The sequence below is a fragment of the Amblyraja radiata genome, chromosome 7 (genome assembly GCF_010909765.2).
Source record: "Amblyraja radiata isolate CabotCenter1 chromosome 7, sAmbRad1.1.pri, whole genome shotgun sequence".
Classification (NCBI taxonomy): domain Eukaryota; kingdom Metazoa; phylum Chordata; class Chondrichthyes; order Rajiformes; family Rajidae; genus Amblyraja; species Amblyraja radiata.
In genome coordinates this window covers 59,905,957-59,922,583 of record NC_045962.1, presented here as the reverse complement: position 1 = coordinate 59,922,583, position 16,627 = coordinate 59,905,957, and the positions used below count along the sequence as shown (strand labels likewise).

The window sequence follows — 16,627 nt, the reverse complement described above, 5'->3', positions numbered from 1 at the left end:
AAGCATTGTAAATAATCTATCCCAGAGTGATTGTGATGAAAGTAACTTTACAAAATTTCAATTCAATACACTTGCAGTTAAGATGTTATCCCAATAAATGCCTTTGGCATAATGACTCTGAAATTGGATATTAACTAATCAAGGAGTATAAATACAGTGGAGAAGAGATCAGCTGTTTGATAAGGCCACAGACCTCATCCGATTTCTAGTGTGGTAATATCCTTAGCTAGGCAACCCAGTTATAGCAATATCTTAAAGATAGCCCCTGTCCTGAATGTTACATTAGTGTAGTATTAGAATGCTCGAAGATACAGAAAAGTGTTAAAATAGATAAAAGAAATGGAAGTGTCAAATTCTTTAAGGGACATGTTAATAATCTTTCCAGCATCTTTTATTTTTTATTCTATTTCTAATAGCGGTTTTGCCTCAAATCAGCATTATTAATGTAACACTAAGTAAGAGGTTCTGATGTTAAACATTTCACTTGGGTTAAATAAATAAATCAGGCAGGAAGTACAATGAGCTTTAACACCTCTATTATACATCTCAACTACAATTTAATATATACGACAATTGTTATTCACACTAGTCCCAAATGATTGTTCAGGTCACCCACGAGTCATAGACGTACTTTGGCAGTTAGGTTCACAAGGGCACCCAACTTCAGTTGTTTTAAGTCATAGACTAATATAACATGCAAACAGGCTTATTGGCCCATCGATTCCGTGTCAACAATCAAGCACCCATTTTTTACATGAATCCTTTCCTCATCTATTTTATTTCCCCTACATTCCCCACAACTGTGTTGTCCTCCGCTGCTACTTTCCCTTCCCCTTTCTCCCTTTCAAACCTTCCCCTCTTCCCCTCTTCTCCCCTTCTCCCGTTCCTCTTTCCCCTCTCCCTTTGCCCTCCCTCTCCCCCTCCCCACTCCCATCCAGATTCTACCATTCTTCCAAATAGTAGGGGCAATTAGCAGGGCCATACAATATGCCATTTTTGGAATCTGGAGGGAAACCAGAGAACCCCTAGGGGATCCACGGAGTCATAGTGCGAAAGTGCACACTCTACCCATGCAGTGCCATGTCACACCTGACCCCCAGGGAAAGCAAAGCTGTGCGGTACAGCCAAAGAATATTGTCTCAGCATTCCTGAGCAAATTTGCATCTGGAATAGAACAGGAATGCTCAACTGTTAACAAGGTGTTTCCAAACCATCCTTGAACTAGCGCGTATCCACATAATCCAGGCTCTGTGTCCAGGGCCGGATTTAGGTGAAGAGAGGCCCTAGGCTGTTCCATTTGTGAGGCCCCTCCCAATCCCCCACCCCCACGACTAGAGGAAGATGGTCCACCAGATTGACACCGATTTGCAGCCGAGCGTGGCCAATGAGATAAGGGGCTGGAAAGCTGCGCTATTTATTTATTTATTTATTGCCAGAGCTAGTGTTGAGTTATCGGCTTAAAACACTATTATTCTGAAATGGAGGGCACGGAAAATTACTGAAAAGTTGTTTAGAGACTACAGTGCGTTGTGACAGCATATGTTAGAAAATCATATGACAGTATCAAAAATATTACACACCTTCCAGGGCCCTCACTTAAATTTTTCTCTGTTGTCAGCTGGACCACTTTTTAAGTTGCCAAATGACAGTTTAGGTGGCCATTTAAGACGGCTTGCATGATGCGTGCGATAATGTGCTCGGACGAAGTGCGTAGTTACCAATCGGAATTATGCTCAATGAAGCATTCACATATTATTTCTGCTTCAAATAAAGTCACAAACTAAATATATTCACCAATCAAGACATGATATATACCACAATGACATGCAGCAAAATTATAATACTATATCTCAACTCTTTTTACACGTTGCAATGAATCCAATTTCTATTATTTCTTTCCACTTCCAAACAAAAATGTGGTTGGATTATTCAGCGTATGATCAACCTCGGTGAGACCAAGCGCAGGCTTGGCGATCGCTTCGCACAATACCTCCACTCAGTTCGCAATAACCAACCTGATCTCCCGGTGGCTCAACACTTCAACTCCCCCTCCCATTCCGAATCCGACCTTTCTGTCCTGGGCCTCCTCCATGGCCAGAGTGAGGCCACTGCATATTGGAGGAGCAGCACCTCATATTTGCTTGGGTAGTTTACACCCCAGCAGTATGAACATTGGCTTCTCTAATTTCAGGTAGTCCTTGCTTTCTCCCTCCTTCCCCTCCCATTCCCAGCTCTCCCACAGCCTACTGTCTCCACCTCTTCCTCTCTTTTTCGTGTCCCCCCCGCCCGACATCAATCTCAAGAAGGGTCTCGACCCGAAACGTCGCCAATTGATGCTGCCTTACCCGCTGATTTTCTCCAGCTATTTTGTCTACCAATGGGATCCCACCACTGGCCACATCTTCCCATCTCCTCCCCTGTTGGCTTTCCAGAGACCCCTCCCTCCGTAACTCCCTGGTCAATTTGTCCCTTCCCACCCAAACCACCCCCTCTCCTGGCACTTTCCCTTGCTACCGAAGGAAATGCTACACTTGTCACTTTACCTTCCCCCTTGACTCCATTCAAGGACCCAAGCAGTCTTTCCAGGTGCGGCAGAGGTTCACCTGCACCTCCTCCAACCTCATCTATTGCATCCGCTGCTCTAGGTGTCAGCTGCTCTACATCAGTGAGACCAAGCGTAGGTTTGACGATCGCTTCGCCCAACACCTCCGCTGGGTTCGCAATAACCAACCTGATCTCCCGGTGGTTCAGCACTTCAACTCCCCCTCCCATTTCGAATCCGACCTTTCTGTCTTGGGCCTCTTCCATGGCCAGAGTAAGGCCCACCGTAAATTGGAGGAGCAGCACCTCATATTTAGCTTGAGTAGTTTACACCCCAGCGGTATGAACATTGACTTCTTCAATTTCAGGTAGTCCCTGCTTTCTCCTCTCCTACCCAGCTCTCCCTCAGCCCACTGTCTCAGTCTCTTCCTTTATTCTTCCCATCCCCCCCACCTTCACATCAGTCTGAAGAAGGGTCTCGACCCTAAACGTCGCCTATTTCCTTCACTCCATAGATGCTGCCTCACCCGCTGAGTTTCTCCAGCATTTTTGTCTACCCATTCACACAAGTTCTGTTATCCCACTTTCCTTACCCACTCCCTACACATTAGGGGCAATTTTACAGAGACAAGTTGTCTTTGGGATGTGGGAGGAAACACACACACACACTTGCAGGGAGAATGTGCAAATTCAACACAGACAGTGTCCGAGGACAGGATCGAACACAGATCTCTGGCGTGTGAGGCAGCAAGTCTACCAGCTGTGCCACTATATTTTGATTTCCAACACACAAAGAATTATACATTGATAACTTTGGTTACTAAAAAAAGAAAATATCAATTTTCAGTCTTAAATCTCTAAGTGATGCTATGTCCCTCTTTACAGCTACTGTATGTTTTAATTCAGTTCAAAACTATGGGACAGTACATTGGACATAAAGTTGCTGCCTAAAAGTGCCAGAGACCCGGAATTGATCCTGAATATGGGTGCTGCCTGTATGGAGTTTGATCCTTTTCCCTTTGATCGTATGGATTTTCTCCGGGTGCTCTTGTTTCCTTCCACATTCCAAAGGTGTTCAGGAACCTATTTCAGACCCAACCCAAAACGTAACATTTTCCTTTTGTCCAGAGATTCTCTCTGACCTGTTGAGTTACTTTCTGTGTCTATCTTCAGTTTAAACCAGCATCTGCAGTTCCTTCCTACACACACAATACTATATGATAGAATTTTATTAATCCCAGGAGGGAAATTGTGTGTGTGTGTGTGGGTATATATATTATATATATACACACACACACACGCATATATATATATTTATATAGTTATATATTGATATATAAATATACACCGTTTTGTTTTCTCGTTTATAACATTGTTTACATATTCTGTTGTGCTGCTGCAAGTAAGAATTTCATTGTTCTAACTGGGACGTGAAAGAATAAAACACTCTTGACTCTTGACTTACGTCGCGAATGTGTGGGTTAGAACTAGTGTACGAGTGATCGGTGGTCGGTGTGGACTCGGTGGGCCGAAGGGCCTGTTTCCACGCTGTATCTTTAAATTAAACTAAAAACACTGAAACCAGAGGGAGTCTAAAGAAGGGTCTCTACCCGAAACGTCACCCAATTTCTTCTATCCAGAGTTGCTGGTTGCTCCATGGAGTTCCCCCGCACAATTAAGGCATGGAATTGTCTTCACCCTACCATAGTTACCCAACCAGACGCAACTAAATTTAAGGTAACTCTTTTTCCCCCAAGAACCCTTTTTTGCTTAACTCCAAGTCAATAGTCAAGAGAGTTTTATTGTCATGTGTCCCAGATAGGACAATGAAATTCTTGCTTGATGCAGCACAACAGAATATGTAAACATAATACAGAACAGGAGATAAAAGTTCAGTTTGTTTATATACCATAGACCATATATATACACAATAAATAAACAAATACAATGGAATAGGCTGTTATTGTTCAGCCCTCCACCACCTCCAGTTTAAATTCCATTTAGTATATTTTGGAGGACCAGGAAACCAGAAGCAAGAGTTACTCCAGGGAGTTACTCCAGCTCCACAGTCAGAGAGTGATTCTGCGTTGGTTTTCAGCGGTCGCGGCGAGGTGGCGACCGGACGGCAATGGCGGCCAGATCTCCCACAATTCAAAGCGAGGGAGAAAGTGCCCAGCGCCCACCAGTTGCCGTGGCAGTGCGCATGTGCAGGGTGGCCGATGATGTGCTGGCTGTGGTTGTGCGCAGGTGCAGGGAGAGGATGTGCTGCTGTAGCAGTGTGCATGTGCAAGGCGGCCTGCCGTGCCGGCGGATAAGGAGCGAGCGAAGAGCAGAGACCCGGCAGCCCGGACACATATACGGATGGCAAGCGGAGAAGGAGAGTGACAGAGAGATAGAGAGGGGGGTCCCCCTCAGAGTTGAACGGCAGGCGTCCTGCCTTGGCCGGAAGCCCCCTAGATTTCCTATGAAGCCTAGTGGTAAGTTGGCCTATGAAGCCTAGTGGTAAATCCGGCTCTGCGAGGCCCCCCTAGATCTCGAGGCCCAAGGCTTAAGCCTATGAAGCTTATTCATAAATCCGGCCCTGTTTGTGTCCTTGGTGTCATTTTCTTGCAACACCAATTATTCCACAGAATTAGTTGATTCATTAATTTGTCCATGAACATGTTTTGTTACCTTGCCCTTCACAATAAACAATCAGCTCGTCTTGGCTATTTTATCATACTTTTTTTTGTGAGGTTGTGGTTGAGAGTTTGGGAGGAATTGTAAGCGGTGAGGGGGAAGGTGAAAAACATCGTGCTGGAGGGTATCAGTGGGTCAGGTGCACATCTGTGAAGAGAGGACAGACTACATTTCAGTCGCGACCTTTCTTCAGATCAGGATGAAGGTAACTTCAGCAGAGCGATGTCTTTGCAATTCCCCGAATAAACAGAACAGATAAAAACATTTCTGCAGGAAGGAACTACAGATGCCGGTTTACACTGAAGTTAGGCACAAAAAGCTGGAGTAACTCAGCTGCCGAGAATGTTTATCTCCAGTGACCTATGACCGGGGCATGCACAGTTGAAATACTGAACTCACTTATAACAGCTGTACAATCTTAACTTCAGATTTATTTATTGGCTCTTACTGTATGTTATCTTTGTCTGTTGTCTTTAATTGCAGAAAGAGCTGCAAATTGATTCGAGGTGTGTAGGTGATTCGAATCCATGTGAAAGTTATGTTGAATTATGGCAATTAAGTGAATCATCTCCAGGGAAACTCTCTGATTGGCAAGGTTTAAATTATGAGAACCAAGGAAATGAAAAGGTAAACCTTTGCACTTACATTACCATCTTTTAGTACTAGGCAGCATTTTGTCACAAAGATGTGAAAATGTATGGTTTTCATTATTTAATAATCAATATGATCTGTAATAAGAACTATTATCAGTTGTTTGCAAAATATCTTGCCGTGCATATATTCTTCTCTTTGCCAAAGTTGAAAAACATTAAGCTGAGTTTTAAAAATAATTGATAAAATTTTTCCTATTCATTGTTGCTCTGGGGATTCCTTGCAGTCCGACATATACATGGGTCATTCAGTAAAATGGATTAATGACATTTTTCAGCAGATTCTTCATCTGTCATCTCACAACCGTGATCCTTCCATCATTAATGCTTTGCATCCCATATAGGCCCCTCAAGATCACTATAATCACACTCTGTGTTACATAGTAAAATAGTAAGATTAAACGAGAACTTACCAGTTTGAAGTTTGATCTTTATTTTATGAGGAGTTACGATGAGGGATTACGTGAAGACCCCGCCAGCACGCATGCGCGACATACTTCAAAGCAGCGGTGTGGAATCACAGAAACAACACAATAATTGAAATAAACATAGTAAAGATAAGGAGAACTAAGATACCAGTTGACCTTTATAATTGAGGGTGGGAGCGGAGGGCACGTAATCCCTTATCGTAACTCCTCATAAAATAAAGATCAAACTTCAAACTGGTAAGCTCGTTTAATCTTACTATTTTACTTCGGAGTCACGTGAGTGACTACGTGAAGATTTTAAAGCTCTGTGACTTCAAACCATGTAACAGTCCATGCTTCACTCACTGCCAAAGTCATCCAAGGGAGGAAGTATGTTATCGTAATCAAACATGAATCTGTTTATAAAACAATAATGATATTTATTTCAAACAATAACAAAGAAAATAATGCTCCCCCGGGCTTAAATTATATATTTGCAGTCTAAAATCCTCTCTGCAAATGAAACAGGTTTTACAATTGGTTTATTGTAGAACGTTTGGAAAGTTCTTTCCGTGGACCACCCCGCTGTTGCCAGGATGTGGTCTAATGGCACGTCCATTCTGTTAGTCGCCGATGTAGATGCTGCCCTGGTGGAGTGAGGTGTAAATATCAGTATCCACCCCAGCAGCTCCCAATACCTGTTTGAGCCATCTAGAGATGGTTTGACCCGACACCCAACCATGTGGCTTTTTGTAGCTGACCCATAGTGCCTTTTCTCTCCCTCGGGGATCTTTGGTTGTGTTGATGTATTGTAGTTGGTGTGTTATGACACATAAATGGGGGTCAGGTGGGTATGCCCGTAATTCCATAATGAATCCTGAAGTTCCTGGTGTGCTCTGTTTTACCAACTCCTGAATAGTGAACGTTATTTGGTCAGATGTTATGACCATATTGTCCAGTCTGAGTAGGTAAAGGGACTGGACCCATTGTGCTGAGACTAGCGCCATCAGCATAGCCGTTTTCAGGGTAAGCTGTTCCAGAGTGAGGGATCTGGCTGGTGGCCATCCCCTTAGGTATGTCAGGACAACACTGACATCCCAGATCTTGGTGTACCTAGGTAATAATAATAATAATAAATTTTATTTTTATAGCGCTTTTCTAAGACTCAAAGTCGCTTTACAATAGTAACAGACAATAGCAAACGGAGAAGCGGCGAACAAACAGCGCCAGCGTCCTCTCCGTGCAGCACATAAAGAAAGAATACAGACATAACAATAATAGACATTTAATCGGAATAACATATAATCGGAATATAACAAATAATAAAGACATCACAGAGACACAAATTAAAAACAGAATTCAATCCAAAAACAGAAAATCAAAAACACAGTATGAAGAGAGAGCAGCGGCAACCAATTCGCGCCAGCGTCCACTCTCCCTTCACGGCAGCCATCTTGGACACAGACCTACAAGACTACAGTTAGACAAAAAAAATCATCCCCCCACAGTGGATAGCACTGTGGGAGAAGGCACAATGTCCAATCCCCACCCCATGTTCACCCCAAAGTCAGGCCTATTGAGGCCACCGCAATTGCCTCTACGGAGGCCCGATGTCCCTGGCCGTTCTCACCGGGTGGTCTTGCCCCGGCATCGGGAGAGTCCTTTCGGCGGCTGGGCCACTTGGAACGGCCGCTTCTTGGTTTGAGCCCGCGGCTGCCGAAGCCGACAAGGCCGCGCCGGTTTGGAGCACCCAGGCTCCCGTTGTTGAAGTCGGCGCCTCCTCTCCGCTCCGCAGCCCGCAGCCCGCAGCCCGGAGTTGTTGCTCTCGGCGGTCCAGCTCGCCAGAGCTCCAGCGCGTCGCTCCAGCGCGGCGACCCAGGCAAGGGATCGCCCGCTCCGCTCCGCTCCAGCGCTCCAATGCTGTGCCGCCGCCGAGGCCGAGGTGCTGGGCGGTTCCCGCCAGGAAACGGCGCTCCAAGCCCGCAGGTAGGCCACGAGGACGGATCGACGGGCAGCCCGGAGAAGAAGCTGCCTCACCGACCAGGTAGGGACCTAGAAATTAGGTTTACACCTACCCCCCACATTAAAAAGACCATATCCCCTACAAACAAAAAACAGGACTCAGTAAAAACTATAAAAAAAACGGATTTAAAACGGACGGCTGCTGGCTAGCAGCCGTTCACCAAGATGGCTCCTCCCTCCTAGGTCTAGGGGGGGTTTGTATTAAAGATCCCTCTCATTAATTTGGCCACCAGCGGATGAGACCCTATGGCCTGTTGTCCTGGTGCATGCCCCAGATAGGCTGACAGTGCACTTCTAGCACAATTGATAGTGCTATAGCTCAGACCTTCATCGTGGTGAAGGCTGGACAGGAACTCCAGTACGTTAGTTATGGTTGTAGTTCTGTATGTTGTCCCTGTTCTTGAGCAGTATGTTTCCCATTTTCTGATGCTGGAGAGATATTGTTTCTTGGTGGAAAGTCGGTGAGATGCTGTCATCATGTCCATGGTCCTATTTGACAATCCCAGGTCCAGTAAAGGTCTTTTTAGAGTCTGCAACCCAACAGGTTTATTCTGTCATGGCATGGGTGACTTTCACCTGAGACAGGGTGGATCAGTAGATCTTGTCCGCTGGGAATGGTCATGGGTGGTTCAATGACCCTGTCAAGGACCACTGGGAACCATGGCTGTGAAGGCCAGTCGGGTACTACCAAAACACCTGAAGCAGAGTCCATCTGTATTTTGCGTAGTACCCGACTGATGAGGCAGAAGGGGGGAAAAGCATAGAAATAGTTCCCCCAGTTCAGCGAGAATGCATCCATCGCCGCTGCCTCAGGGTCTGGTTCCCAAGCGACATATGTTGATACCTGGTGATTCAGTCGGGATGCAAAGAGATCGATATCTGGTGTTCCATATTGCTTTGTAATTTCAGCAAATGCTTTGGGGTTTAACATCCATTCGGTGTTATCATTGAATTTGCGTGACCTGGTGTCTGCCACTGTATTTAGCTTCCCTGGTAGGTAAGTTGCTGATAGCCAAATATAGTTTGTCGCCACACCATTGCCAGATTGTGTTGACCAGATTATCACATGATATCGATTTTATCCCGCCCATATGGTTAATATAGGCCACCACTGTGGTATTGTCAATCTGTAAGCGGACATGCAAATGGTGCATAGTTGAACAATAAGCTTTTAACCCATAGAACGCACCCAACATTTCCAAATAGTTTATACCCAGTGTCTGTAGTAGTGATGATTCTAGATTATTCCATCTACCACCTGTACTGGATATAGTATTAGTTGCACCCCAGCCTTGAGCACTAGCATCTGTTTGTGTTGTTAATGTTGGATTATTGATAATGATGGGACTGAAACAATGCCAAATGTTCTCTTTCCACCATTGTAACTCTGATATTGCTTTGATTGGTAATTTCATGGTTCGGTCAAAGTGACCTGCATGTTGTTTTAACGCTTGCACCTTTGCCCTTTTTTAAGTTTTGATAATGCAAAGGTCCAAACTGGGTAGCTGGAAATGCTGCTACAAATTTCTCAATTACTCTTGTCGCTTGTCGAATGGTTGGTTGATTGGTAACCATTAATTTGTTACAGACTTGTGCCAATTCTGCTGCTTTTTCTTTTAGCAACATGACAGAAATGTGGACTGAGTCAATTGTGAATCCCAGATAGTCCATAGTTGTGGATGGCGTCAACTTAGATTTATCTGGATGTATGACAAACCCCAAGGTTTCAAATAAATGTTTAGTAGCTAATACTGCTGAATTATCTAATTCCATGGTTTTGCCTATTATCAAAATATCATCAAGATATGCCATGACAATATGTTTTTGTTTCCTTAGTATTGCCAGGGCTGGTTTTAATATCTTGGTAAACAGTCTTGGGGCTGATGTTAGAGCATTGGGCAACGATTTGTACTGCCATGGTTGCCCCATCCAGTTAAATTTTAGGTATCTACGATGATCCTTATGAATGGATACTGAATAGTATGCATCTTTTAAGTCGATGCTTGTCATAAAGTATCCTTGGGAAATCAATTGTTTGGCAGTTACAAATGTTTCCATTTTAAAGTGTATATACCTAACAAAAGTATTCAACGTGGTTAAGTCGATGATGATGCGACATCCACCATCTTTTCTGGTTTTAGTAAATACTAGACCAAGTGCAGACCCATTGGGTCTGTTCCCCCAACGTGCGGTTGTGGGGGGGGGGGGAGGCGGCATGCAGCGTCACACACACTAACTATCTCCCCCCCCCCCCGCACTCACGCTAATTACCCCCCTTGATATTATATTAATATTATTAATTTGCTCCTTTTACCCCATAACCACCCTATCTACTGACGCATAGCCCCCAACTTGCAGTCACATCTAGAGAGGGAGGGGGGGGGGGTTAGAGAGTGAGGGCAGAGAGAGAAGGGGCAGAGACAGAGAGAGAGAGACAGAAACACAGAGAGGGGCAAGAGGGATGGGGGGTGGAGAGGAGGAGAAGAGGGAGGGTGGGTGAGGGGGGAAAGGTGGGGGAGGAAGGGAGGAGAGAGAGAGGGTGAGAGTAAGGGGGAGAGAGAGGGGGTGCTGAGAGGGGGGGGAGGTGGGGAGCAGGGAGGGGTAGGGAGGGTGGAGGGAAGGGGTAGGGGTGTGTGGAGGGGAGGGGGTTCAGGGGAGGGACAGTGGGGGAGGGGATGGAGGGGAGGAGAGGGGGGGAGAGGAGAGGGGAGGAGAGGGGGGGAGAGAGGAGAGGGGGGAGAGAGGAGAGAGGAGAGGGGGGGAGAGGAGGGGGGGGGAGAGGAGAGGGGGGGGAGAGGAGAGGGGGGGGAGAGGAGAGGGGGGGGAGAGGAGAGGGGGGGAGAGGAGGGGGGGAGAGGAGGGGGGGGGAGGGGGAGAGGAAAGGGGGGGGGAGGAGAGGAGGGGGGAGAGGAGGGAGGAGAGGAGGGGGGGAGAGAGGAGGGGGGGGAGTGATGGGGAGAGGGGGGAGAGAGAGGAGGGGAGAGAGAGAGAGAAAGGGAAAAAACATAGAAACATAGAAAGTAGGTGCGAGAGTAGACCACCAGGTCCGTCGAGCCCGCACCGCCATTCGCTCATGGCTGAACACTAAACAGACACACTTACCCACAAACAGTAGACACAAGACACAGAACACAAGACACTACCCTCCCCTTCATACCGCTATCACCCCTCTCCACCCCAAGAACCGCGTGATCTCCTGGGGGAGGCAAAAAAACGGATAAAAACCCAGGTCCAATTCGGGAAAAAAAATCCGTGAAATTCCTCTCCGACCCCAATCCAGGCGATCGACACTTGTCCAGGAGATCACTCAGGTCTCACTATACTAACCATACCTAGGTCCATATCCCTGCCCTCTCCCCATAGCCCCTTATCCCCTCGGCAGCTAAGAAACCATCTATTCTAGACTTAAATATATTTAACGTTTCTGCTTCCACTGCTCCCTGGGGCAGTGAATTCCATAAATTAACCACCCTCTTGGTGAAGAAGTTCTTCCTCATCTCAGTTTTAAAAGAGCCCCCCCTTATTCTGCAACTATGTCCCCTAGTTCTAGTTTCCCCGATCATTGGGAACATCCTCGGTGCATCCACCCGATCAAGGCCCCTCACGATCTTATATGTTTCAATGAGATCGCCTCTCATTCTCCTAAACTCCAAAGAGTAGAGCTCCAGCTTACTTAACCTTTCCTCATATGTCAATCCCCTCATTGCAGGAATTAATCTTGTAAACCTTCGCTGCACTGCATCCAGGGCTAGTACATCCTTCCTTAAGTATGGACCCCAGAACTGTACACAGTATTCCAAATGTGGTCTCACTAATACTGTGTACAGCTGCAGCAAGACCTCCGTGTTTTTATACTCAATCCCCCTAGCAATAAAGGCCAAAACTCCATTGGCCTTCCTGATTGCTTGCTGCACCTGCATACTGACCTTTAGTGATTCATGTACTAATACCCCTAGATCCCTTTGCGTTGCATTACAACGCAGCTCCTCCTCATTTAGAAAATAACTTGCACTATCATTTTTTTTCCCAAAGTGAATGACTTCACATTTATTAGTATTAAATTTCATCTGCCAAGTTGTTGCCCACTCACCTAGCTTATCTATATCCATTTGCAGACTCTTCCTATCCTCCTCATCCCCAACTTTTCCTCCCATTTTTGTATCGTCCGCAAATTTTGATATATTACACTTGGTTCCCTCCTCCAAATCATTTATATAAATTGTGAACAACTGGGGTCCCAGCACCGACCCTTGCGGAACCCCGCTAGTTACCGGTTGCCATCCCGAGTATGAACCATTTATCCCCACTCTCTGCTTCCTATTTGTCAGCCAATCCTCTACCAATGCTAATATATTACCCCCAATCCCATAATTTTTTATTTTTAGCAATAGTCTCTTATGTGGCACCTTGTCAAAAGCCTTTTGGAAGTCCAAGTATACCACATCCACCGGTTCCCCTTTATCCACCCTGGGTTGTTACTTCCTCAAAGAATTCGAGCAGATTCGTTAAACAGGATTTCCCCTTCACAAAACCATGCTGGTTCTGTCCGATGAAGTCATGTTTATCCAAGTGCCCCGTTAGTGTTTCTTTAATAATTGTCTCTAACATTTTACCCACCACCGATGTTAGACTAACCGGTCTATAGTTACCCGCCTTCTGTCTACTTCCTTTTTTAAATATAGGTGTTACATTGGCCATTTTCCAATCCACTGGGACCGTTCCTGCCTCCAGGGAGTTTTGGAAAATTATCACCAATGCATCCACAATCCCCACCGCTATCTCCCTCAAGACCCTTGGATGTAATCCATCAGGCCCAGGGGATTTATCCTCCTTCAGTCTCATTAATTTCCCTAATACCACCTCCTTGGTGATCTTAATAGTATTTAGCTCCTCCATTCCTACCGCCCCCTGTTTATCCAGCGTTGGAATATTTTTTGTGTCTTCTATGGTGAAGACTGATACAAAATACTCGTTTAATGCCTTTGCCATTTCCATGTTCCCCACCAACAACTCTCCAGTCTCACCCTCCAATGGACCAACGTTCACCTTAGCCACCCTTTTTCTTTTTATATAGCTATAAAAACTCTTACTATTAGTTTTTATGTTGTTCGCTAAATTCCTTTCATAGTCTATTTTCCCCGTCTTAATTAATCTCTTAGTTATTCTTTGCTGACCTTTAAATGCTTCCCAATCCTCTACCCTCCCACTATCTCTGGCTACCTTATATGCCCTTGTCTTCAGCCGAATACTATCCTTTATAGTTTTACTGAGCCATGGCTGACTGTTCTTACCCTTACCCCTTTTTTTCTTCATAGGAATAAATTTTTCTTGAAGGTTATACAGTAGATCCTTAAACGTACACCACTGCTCATGTACCGTCTTACTCTTGAGTCTGCTATCCCAGTCAACTTTGATCAGCTCAGTCCTCATACCTTCATAATCCCCCTTATTTAGACTAAGCACCCTAGCCTGAGTTTCAACCTGCTCCCCTTCTATTTGAATATGGAATTCGACCATATTGTGGTCACTTGTTCCCAACGAGTCCCTAACTATGACATTTTTAATCAATCCTGCTTCATTACACAGGACCAGATCCAAGATTGCCTCCCCCCTTGTCGGTTCTGTGACATACTGTTCTAGGAACCCGTCTCTAATACATTCTATAAACTCTTCCTCTAGTCTACCCTGCCCAGTTTGGTTTGCCCAATTAATATGAAAATTGAAGTCCCCCATGATTACAGCAGTTCCCTTTTTACATGCGTCAACTATTTGCAAATTTATGTTCTGACTAACAGCGTCACAGCTATTTGGAGGTCTATAAATTACACCCACTAGTGTTTTTTTCCCCTTGTTATTCTCTATCTGTACCCAAGCTGTTTCACTATCCTGATCCTTCAACGCAATATCCTTCCTCTCTATTGCCGTTATTCCCTCCCTTATTAAAAGGGCCACCCCTCCTCCCTTTCTTTCCTGTCTATCTTTTCTAATTGTCGAGTACCCCTCTATATTTAACTCCCAGTCCTGATCCCCTTGCAGCCATGTCTCCGTAATGGCCACGATATCATAACCATATATACTTAATTGCACCGTTAATTCATCTATCTTATTTCGAATACTCCGTGCATTTAGATAAAGCACTTTCAGATGATTTTTACTACCCTTCCTTTCCGTTTTTGCCCCTTTTACATCTAGAGCTTTATCTTCACACATTCTGGATCCTCCTGTCACATTTTGATTTTCCGCTTCCCTAGCCTCCCTAGATGAGCCCTCCAATCTATCCTTCCAAAGCACTGCTGTAATATCTTCCCTGACTAGCAATGCAACACCACCACCTCTTGCCCCTCCAATTCTATCACACCTGAAGCAACGAAATCCTGGAATATTTAGTTTCCAATCACAGCCCTCCTGCAACCATGTTTCACTGATCGCCACAACATCATACTTCCATGTGTCTATCCAGACTCTAAGCCCATCCACCTTTCTTACAATGCTCCTAGCATTAAAATATGCACATTTAAGAAACCCCCCGTCTCTTCTTCTCTGTTTATTTCCTTTTTTTTCTTTCTCCTCTTGTGTCCGAGTGCTTCCCTTTTCTGCTTCCTGCCTCCCATTCGGTCTACTAGCTTTCTCTATTTGAGTCCCTCGCCCCAACCATTCTAGTTTAAAGTCCCCCCAGTGACCTTTGCAAATTTCCCCGCCAGGATGTTGGTCCCCCTCGGGTTCAAGTGCAACCCATCCTCTCTGTACAGGTCCCACCTTCCCCAAAAGAAGTCCCAATGATCCAGAAACTTGAATCCCTGCCCTCTGCACCAGTCTTTCAGCCACGCATTTATCCTCCACCTCGCTCCATTCTTACTCTCACTGTCGCGTGGTACAGGCAGTAATCCTGAGATTGCCACCTTTTTGGTCCTTTTCCTTAACTCTCCTCCCAACACCCTAAATCCTCCCTTCAAGACCTCTTCACTTTTTTTACCTATGTCATTTGTACCAATATGTACCACGACCTCAGGCTCCTCTCCCTCTGATTTCAGGATATCTTGGATGCGTTGAGACACGTCCGAGACCTTGGCACCAGGGAGGCAGACCACCATCCTGGTCTCCCGACTGCGTCCACAGAAACGCCTATCCGACCCCCTAACAATAGAGTCCCCAATTACTATTGCCCTCTTCTTTTTTTCCCTACCTTTCGGAGCAACAGGGCCGGTCTCTGTGCTGGAGGCCCGTCCGCTGTTGCTACTCCCGGGCAGGCTGTCATCCTCATCCGTACTCAAACAGGAGTACTTATTTGCAAGGTGTACCGACATTGGAGTACTCCCTCGTTCCTGCCTCTGCCCCTTGCCCTTCCTTAGCGTGACCCATATGTCTCTCTCCTGTGGTTTTGGAGTGACCACCTCCCTATAACTCCCCTCTATGACCTCGTCACTCTCCCTGACAAGACAGAGGTCATCGAGCTGCTGCTCCAGGAACCTAATACGGTCCCTTAGGAGCCCCATCTCTCTGCACCTGGTGCAGATGTGGACGTCTGGAGGGCCATCCGACACCATGACCTCCCACATCTGACATCCAGAACAGTACACTGCTCTGACTGTCATTCTCTCACCTTACCCTGGATCCGATACCAGTACAATACGATAGAAACTGCTGGGAGAAATCAGCAGGTATCTGACTCACAACAACTGCTCCCTCTTGCCCTTTAAACTGTACCTTTATTATATAAACAAAAAGCACTGTACCTTTAGCCCACTGTACCCTTAGCCCACTGTACCCTTAGCCCACTTTACCTTTACTAAAGCACTGAACCTTTAACCATAAAGCATAAATGCTAACCTGAGGGCGCACCCAATCAGCTGCTTCCTCTAGTCTGCTTCCACCAATCAGCGGCTTCCCCAGAAACCCTCCCTATGGAGTGTGGAACGTTACGGGATTTGGTAAGCCCTGACCCTCCTCCGCTGTCTCCAACGGTCCCGGGCCTCTGTGAAAACAAGCCCCGTGCCCGATTTAAGTACTCACCGCCCTGACCCTCCTCCGCTGTCTCCAACGGTCCCGGGCCTCTGTGAAAACAAGCCCCGTGCCCGATTTAAGTACTCACCGCCCTGACCCTCCTCCGCTGTCTCCAACGGTCCCGGGCCTCTGTGAAAACAAGCCCCGTGCCCGATTTAAGTACTCACCGCCCTGACCCTCCTCCGCTGTCTCCAACGGTCCCGGGCCTCTGTGAAAACAAGCCCCGTGCCCGATTTAAGTACTCACCGCCCTGACCCTCCTCCACTGTCTCCAACGGTCCCGGGCCTCTGTGAAAACAAGCCCCGTGCCCGATTTAAGTACTCACGG

The 16,627-nt window shown here is 46.1% G+C and overlaps 1 protein-coding gene across 9 annotated transcripts in view; it reads left to right on the top strand.

The window, feature by feature from the left end:
• Positions 1-16,627, top strand: part of nckap5 (NCK associated protein 5) — a 486,547-nt gene that overhangs the window by 386,090 nt on the left and 83,830 nt on the right. For 8 of the 9 annotated variants that reach the window (XM_033024638.1, XM_033024643.1, XM_033024637.1 and 5 more), the window contains one exon: positions 5,704-5,847. The exons of the other annotated variant lie outside the window; for it this stretch is intronic. In XM_033024638.1, the coding sequence (XP_032880529.1) occupies positions 5,704-5,847 (144 nt within the window). The remainder of the gene's footprint in view (positions 1-5,703; positions 5,848-16,627) is intronic. 9 annotated transcript variants of the gene reach the window in all.